The sequence below is a fragment of the Olea europaea genome, unplaced genomic scaffold (assembly GCF_002742605.1).
Source record: "Olea europaea var. sylvestris unplaced genomic scaffold, O_europaea_v1 scaffold1549, whole genome shotgun sequence".
NCBI classification, from domain to species: domain Eukaryota; kingdom Viridiplantae; phylum Streptophyta; class Magnoliopsida; order Lamiales; family Oleaceae; genus Olea; species Olea europaea.
Genome location: NW_019233087.1, coordinates 101450 through 109552, shown reverse-complemented (window position 1 = coordinate 109552; position 8103 = coordinate 101450). Strand labels below are relative to the sequence as shown.

Below are 8103 nucleotides of genomic sequence, written 5' to 3'. Positions count from 1 at the left end.
AAAAAAAAAGTGAAAAAAAAAGAAAAAAAGAGAAGAAACGTCTTTTCTATTATTTACAGGTACATCTTTTATTCTGGTTGATCTGGCTTGACTACTTCGACGAACGAAATGGAAGTTCTTGCTTTTATTTATTGTTGGTTTATATTACCGTTTCATTCTGAAATTGCATCAATTAAATTTTTGTGCTGCTGCTGATCTATTTTTATCTAAACTCACGTAATTGGATCCATTGACCTCGTTAAATCTCACTTTAACCTGTTTATTTTACGCGATTAGATTTTGACTAGTATTTGACCATTGCTTTATTATCTTACATATACCAGCAGTACTAGCTTGTTGTATATAATTTTAATCCCAAAATTTAAATTTAAAAAAAAATAGCTCAAATTTTCATTTTCGATTACTTGCACTTTTTGTTCGTTGATCTCTCTATTACATGTCATTAAGTTGCTATTAGAGTGCATGTAGTTACATATTGGTCATCTTGTCACTTCTAGCTCTAGTATTTTAAACATGAACCCCTCACAATTCGATGCACTCACCTGACAAATAGCGGCTATTCAAACTCAAATGACCGCTACTCTTGAAGAGAGTAAGGGCCTATCTGTTAGTTTGAAAAATTTTAAACACATCCCTCATTCGATTGATGTTGATAATTCTAAGGTGTCCCATAATAGACAACATCGTCGACAAGGTAATGAAAAATACTTTCGACCCGATCGTAAGGATAGGGATCAAATTCGTGAGCGAGAACGAGATAATTTGAAATTCTTACTCAATGGAATGCCCTTAAACAAGGAAATCAATTAGTTACTGAGTATATCGCGCAATTTGAGGAATTTTGAACCAAATGTCATTTACTTGAGGATGAGAGCACGACTTTGAGTAGGTTTAGCCAAGGTCTGAGAGATGATCTTAAGCGTGAGCTTTTCCTTCGAGGTATCACTACTCTTGATCACGCTTACTCTTTAACTCGAGATTATGATTTGATTATTAGTACTCCATATGAAAAGCGTGGTCATCGTCGCTCACCCATCTCATTAGCGTCGCCTCATCATAAGTCTATCATAAAACCGTCTCCGTCTATTGTTCCTCCTATTTGGAAAAATAATTGTAAAGGTCGTGATAGTTCAAGATCTTCTTTTCCATGTAGAAAGCATATTGACAATCATCCTTCGGTGTCATTGGCTCCAATTCCTCCCGTTAAGTCCCTTCTAGGACCTCCCACGTCTAATGTTCCTCCAATTTTGAAAAATAAGGGTAAAATTTTTGATAATCATCATTTGGCTTCATTGGCTCCACCTCCTCCCGTTAAGTCTCTTCTAGGACCTCCCCCTTCTAATGGTTTTCCAATCTTGGAAAATGAGGGTAAAATTTCTGAAACTCCAAGGTCTTCTTCTCACTTGTTGTGCATCAACTGTAAAGACTTTGGTCACATTTCTTCTAAATGTCCTANGTTAAATCTCACTTTAACCTACTTATTTTACGTGATTAGATTTTGACTAGTATTTGACCATTGCTTTATTATTTTACATATACAAGCAGTACTAACTTGTTGTATATAATTTTAGTCCCAAAATTTAAATTTAAAAAAAAAGCTCAAATTTTCATTTTCCATTACTTGCACTTTTTGTTCGTTGATCTCTCTATTGCATGTCATTAAGTTGCTATTACAGTACATGTAGTTACATATTGGTCATCTTGTCACTTCTAACTCTAGTACCTTAAACATGAACCCCTCACAATTCGATGCACTCACTCGACAAATAGCGGCTATTCAAACTCAAATGACCGCTACTCTTGAAGAGAGTAAGGCCCTATCTGTTAGTTTGAAAAATTTTAAACACATCCCTCATTCGATTGATTTGATAATTCTAAGGTGTCCCATAATAGACAACATCGTCGACAAGGTAATCAAAAATACTTTCGACCCGATCGTAAGGATAGGGATAGGAATAGGGATCAAATTCGTGAGCGAGAACGAGATAATTTTGAAATTCTTACTCAATGGAATGCCCTTAAACAAGAAAATCAATTAGTGACTGAGTATATCGCGCAATTTGAGGAATTTCGAACCAAATGTCATTTAATTGAGAATGAGAGCACGACTTTGAGTAGGTTTAGCCAAGGTCTAAGAGATGATCTTAAGCGCGAGCTTTTCCTTCGAGGCGTCACTACTCTTAATCACGCTTACTCTTTAGCTCGAGATTATGAGTTGATTATTAGTACTCCATATGAAAAGCGTGGTCATCGTCATTCACCCATCTTATTAGCGTCGCCTCATCATAAGTCCATCATAAAACCTTCTCCATCTAATATTTCTCCTATTTGGAAAAATAATTGTAAAGGTCGTGATAGTCCAAGATCTTCTTCTCCAGGTAGAAGGCATATTGACAATCATCCTTCGGTGTCACTGGCTCCACTTCCTCCCGCTAAGTCCCTTCTAGGACCTCCCCCGTCTGATGTTCCTCCAATTTTGAAAAATAAGGGTAACATTTTTTATAATCATCATTTGGCTTCATTGGCTCCACCTCCTTCCGTTAAGTCCCTTCTAGGACCTCCCCCTTCTAATGGTTCTTCAATCTTGGAAAATCAGGGTAGAATTTCTAAAACTCCAAGGTCTTCTTCTAACTTGTTGTGCGTTAACTGTAAAGACTTTGGTCACATTTCTTCTAAATGTCCTAATCGAACCTTAGTCATGGAAAAACGAAAGAATGTAATAGAGAAGCCGTTGGAAGATCTAGTCATGAACCTAAACTTGAAGATTTTGATGATTTGGATGATAGTGAGGACACTTCCTTAGGTGAAATCCAGACTCTTCCCAAGACTTTGGATACTATACCCCTTATCTCTGACAATTCTCAATCACATGTTATATGTCATACCCTTACCCAAGTTAAAGAGCTTGACGATGTCACCAATCACCCTTGGAAAATCCGGTTGCCTGTGGTTAATACTAAGGCAAAATTATCCACCACTGACCAACCTCAAATTGATGGTCAAAACAAAAGTACTAACCAAAATCCTGACAATTTATTACAGTCTCTAGTCCAGGAAAATCTTGAAAATTGGGACTTGATCCCTCCAATTGTTCAAATTGCATATAACGATCCTGTGAACTGGTCTTTAGGTCTAAAACCCTTTGAAGTTATTCTTGGTTGTGAACCTTTGAAACCTCTAAACCTTATTCCCATGCATCCACATGCTTGTGTGTCTATGTCAGTTGAGGTAGTTGTATCACATTTTTATAGCTTGCATATTGAGATCAATAACAATTTGAAACAAGTAAAGCATTATATAAACCTCAAGTTGATTGGCATAAACAATACTTTGAATTTAATATTGAGAATTATGTTATATTGCAAGCGTGTAATGCTGGTCTTTTTAAAATTTCAAAGCATGTTGGTCAAAATGCCTATGTCAATGACCTTTAATCACATTATGACCACCACCCTATTTTATTTGTTACGGACTTCGATGCTTACAACGGCTATTTTAGCCCCTCTGATGACTCGTTTCTACTCCCACATGAGAATTCTCACACTGAATCTTTTGCCATGTCTGCTTCAATCCCACCTATCACAGTACACAAAAATAAAATTGATGTTATTTTGGATGAACAGCTTGTGTTGACCAATAATAAAGAGATTCAATGCTTTCTTGTTCGTTGGATGGATCGACTTGATTCTGACGATACATGAAAAAATTAATCGTGACCAATTAATCTAAAATTTGCAATGAATATATGAGCTGTAACCAATAAAAGTTTTGATTCTGTGACTAGTGAATAATCTGACCTATAAAAAAAATTATTTGTAACTGAAAAATAATGTGACTTATAAATTTTTTTGATTTGTGATCGAAAAAGTTGTGATCATTAAATTGATAAGTTGTGACTAAACATTAATCTGTGACCAATTAATTTTTGGATTTGTGACCGATGAACAAATCGTGACATGCAAAATTTTTGAATTGTAATCATAAAATAATTTGTGACATTAAATTTTTGATTTGTGACCAAAAAAATAAAAAGTTAGTAATTAAATTGTTAATTTGTGATCAAATTGTATAGATCTGTGACCTAAATATATTTAATTAATAAAATAATTAATTAAATAATTAAATCAAAAAAAATTTTAATAAAAAATCTGATTTTTGAAATTTGAAACTTATTTTCTTAATTTTGAAATATGCCATACATAATCTCTTATTTATGAAATTTTCCCTAAATATAATACTAGAAAACCCATTAGTTGGTATATAGGAGACGGGAAACGAGACTTCGCAATTGCTAATTGGGTTTTTTTCCCCCTTCATTTAGTAACTTAATAATGGTAAAAACATAAACACAACTCACACACATAGACACTTTTTGCTCTTTCTCAATGGTATAAGCACAACTCTCACACACACACACACACACTCTTCAAAACATAGTATGAGCTGCACGAAGGTACACTCATACACACACTTCAAAATATACTTTTCTCCGCTCACGTAGACCTTACTTTTTTAAGTTCAAAACATACATCAAAATAGAACACACTTTTTTAAGTTCTTTAACCAGAATTTCAACTGTGGGATTTGCATTTAACTTTGAAGTAATATAGCACGTCCCATCCAAGACAGTGGATAGTTAGTATCCATGATATGTTTTATCTTCAGTATAGATTGAACAGACCGTAAAAATTCATCATTTTCTTGAGGAACTTAAAAACAATGTAATATACATAACAAATGCTTATATAGGACCAGATAATTACCTATACGGCTCTGCAATAACTTGAATACAGGACTTTGAAATGATAGTATTGCTCGACCCCAAACTCTTTGATACCAACGTGTGAGGCTTTGGTAGTATTATTGTTTCAGAAATTGAAGAGCAGCTTGATCATCATCTTCACCGACTTTAATGTAGTAGTCTAAAAACTTGCAAGAGGTAAATGTGGTCCCATAAACATAAATCCAAGAAACTTGACAATTATAGCTTCTTTTCCTTCTTTGAAAAGGTGCTGTAAGAAATTTGACAATTATAACTTTCCTTCTTTGAAAAGGTGCTGTAAGAAGCTTCAAAATTATAGCTTCTTTTCCTTCCCTAAAAAGGTGCTGTAAGAAACTTGAAAATTATAGCTTCAAGTCCAAGAAGCCCCCATATACATCAGGTTGTCATTTTTCAATTTATTTAAAATAAACTAAAAGCAGAAGATAGTACTTAAATTTGGCAGCCTTGTGGTTTCCGTGTATAGAATTTCATGAAGACCATGAAATAGGTTCCTTGTTAATTGTCTTCTCTGACATGTTTATCTTCTTACCTATGTGGACCAATTAAAGCATAAGCATATTTTAGTTTAAAAAAATGAAGACAGAATAGAACATTTGTCGGTCTTCAAATCAACTCATTCAGAATCGCCATGAGGTTTCTAGATTGGGGTTATGGGCTCAAAACGGACTTCTTATGCAAAAGTTATGCAAATTTCTTCGAATGCATGAAATAATATTGTCCGTTTCCATTCCAGATGCCACTCCATGAGTACAATGACCTATATGTGCAGGCAAAGTATTGAAAAACTTGGCAAGTTATTTTTCTACTAGTTTAATGTCCAAGTGAAGACCTACTTGAACAACCATTACAATAGCATTTATATGAATAAATCTAGTACTAGAAAAGCCCAATAGTTGGTATATAAGAGATGGGAATGGAGACTTCAGAAGTGAAATTGCTGATTAGGTACCCTTTTTCCTTCATTTAGTATCTTAATAATGGTGAAAACATAAGCACAACTCACACACATACACACGTTTTTCCCTTTCTCAATGGTATAAACACAACTTACACACACGCACTTCAAAACATAGTATGAACTGCACGAAGATACAAACATACACACACTTCAAAACATATTTTTCTTTGCTCACGAAGACCTTGCTTTTTTTAAGTTCAAAACATACTTCAAAACACAACCCACTTTTTATTAAGCTCTTTAACCAGAATTTCAGCTGTAGGATTTGCATTCAACTTTGAAGTAATATAGCACGTCCCATCCAAGATAGTGGATAGCTAGTATCCATGATATGAATTATCTACAGTATAGACAGAACAGAACGTAAAATTTCATCTTTTCCTAAGGGACTCAAAAAACAATGTAATATACAAAACACAAGCTTATACAGAACCGTATAATTACCTATACGACTCTACAATAACTTGAATACATGACTTTAAGATGAGGGTATAGCTCTACCCAAACTCTTTGATGCCAACGTGTGAGGCTTTGGTAGTATTATTCTTTTAGAAATTGAAGAGAAATTTGATCATCATCTTCATCGACTTAATGTAGCAGTCTAAAAATTTGAAAGAGGTACTTGGGGTCCCATAAACATAAATCCAAGAGACTTGACAATTATAGCTTCTTTTCCATCTCTGAAATGAGCTGTAAGAAACTTGACAGTTATAGCTTTCCTTCTCAGAAAAGGTTATGTAAGAACCTTAATGATTATAGCTTTTCTTCTCTGAAAAGTTGCTGTAAGAAACCTAACAATTATAGCTTCGAGCCCAAGACACACCCACATATATATCAAGTTGTCATTTTTCAATTGATTAAAAATAAGCTAAAAGCAGAAGACAGTCCACAAGTACTCAAATTTGGCTACCTTGTGGTTTCAGTGTATATAATTTCATGAAGACCACGAACAGGTTGCTTGTGAATGGTCGTATCTGACATGTTTATCTTCTTACCTATGAGGACCATTTAAAGCATAAGCATATTTTAGGTTAAAAAAGTGAAGACAAAATCGAACCTTTGCAAAGCTTCAAATCATCTCATTCAGAATCGTCACAAGATTTTCCAGAATGGGGTTATGGGCCCAAAACGGACACAGTATGCAAAAGTTATGCTAATTTCTTCGAATGCATAAAATAATATTGTCCGTTACCATTTCAGTTGCCACTCTATGAGTACAATGACCTATATGTGCAGCGAAAGCAATGAAAAACTAGGCAAGTTATTTTTCCTACTGGTTTAATGTCCAAGTGAAGACCTACTTGAACAACCATTAAGATAGCATTTATATGAATAAATCTAGTACCAGAAAAGCCCATTAGTCGGTATACAGGAGGCGGGAATGGAGACTTCAGAAGTGAAATTGCTAATTAGGTACTTTTTTCCTTCTTTTAGTATCTTAATAATTGCGAAAACATAAACGCAACTCACACACATATACACACTTTTTTCGCTTTCTCAATGGTATAAACGCAACTCACATACACGCACTTCAAAACATAGTATGAACTGCACGAAGATACACACATACGTACACTTCAAAACATATTTTTCTCCGCTTACGGAGACCTTACTTTTTTTAAGTTCAAAACATACTTCAAAACAAAACCCACTTTTTATGTTCTTTGAACAGAATTTTGGCTCTAGGATTTGCATTTAACTTTGAACTAATATAGCACATCTCGTCCAAGACGGTTGATAGCTAGTAGCTATGATATGAATTATCTTCTGTATAGATAGAACAGACCGTAAAAATTCATCCTTTCTTGAGGCACTCAAAAAATAAAGTAATAAATAGAACACATGCTTATACAAGACCATATAATTACCTATACAGCTATAAAATAACTTGAATACACGACTTTGAGATGAGGGTATATCTCGACCCCAAACTCTTTGATGCGAAAGTGTGAGGCTGTCAGAGTATTATTCTTTCACAAATTGAAGAGCAGTTTGATCATTGTCTTCATTTGCTTAATGCAGCAGTCTAAAAACTTGCAAGATGTACTTGTGCTCCCATAAACATAAATCCAAAAGACTTGACAATTATAGCTTATTTTACTTCTCTGAAAAGGAGTTGTAAGAACCCTGACAATTATAGTTTTCCTTATCTGAAAAGGTGCTGTAAGAAACTTGGCAATTATAGCTTCAAGTCCAAGACACACCCATATATATTAGGTTGTCATTTTTCAATTGGTTAAAAATAAGCTAAAAGCAGAAGACAGTCCACAAGTACTCAAATTTGGCAGCTTTGTGGTTTCAATGTAAATAATGTCATAAAGACCATGAAACAGGTTGCTTGTGAATGGTCTTCTCTGACATG

General features: G+C 34.4%; 1 protein-coding gene across 1 annotated transcript; it reads left to right on the top strand.

Annotated features, from left to right (window-relative positions):
• The first annotated feature begins 263 nt into the window (after positions 1 to 263).
• Positions 264 to 3701, top strand: LOC111376688. The gene is made up of 4 exons (XM_022999660.1): positions 264 to 694; positions 1911 to 2716; positions 2815 to 3228; positions 3624 to 3701. Exons 1-4 carry the CDS (start codon positions 571 to 573, stop codon positions 3699 to 3701), a joined length of 1422 nt encoding a protein of 473 aa, XP_022855428.1. The 5' UTR covers positions 264 to 570.
• The last annotated feature ends 4402 nt before the right edge of the window (positions 3702 to 8103 follow it).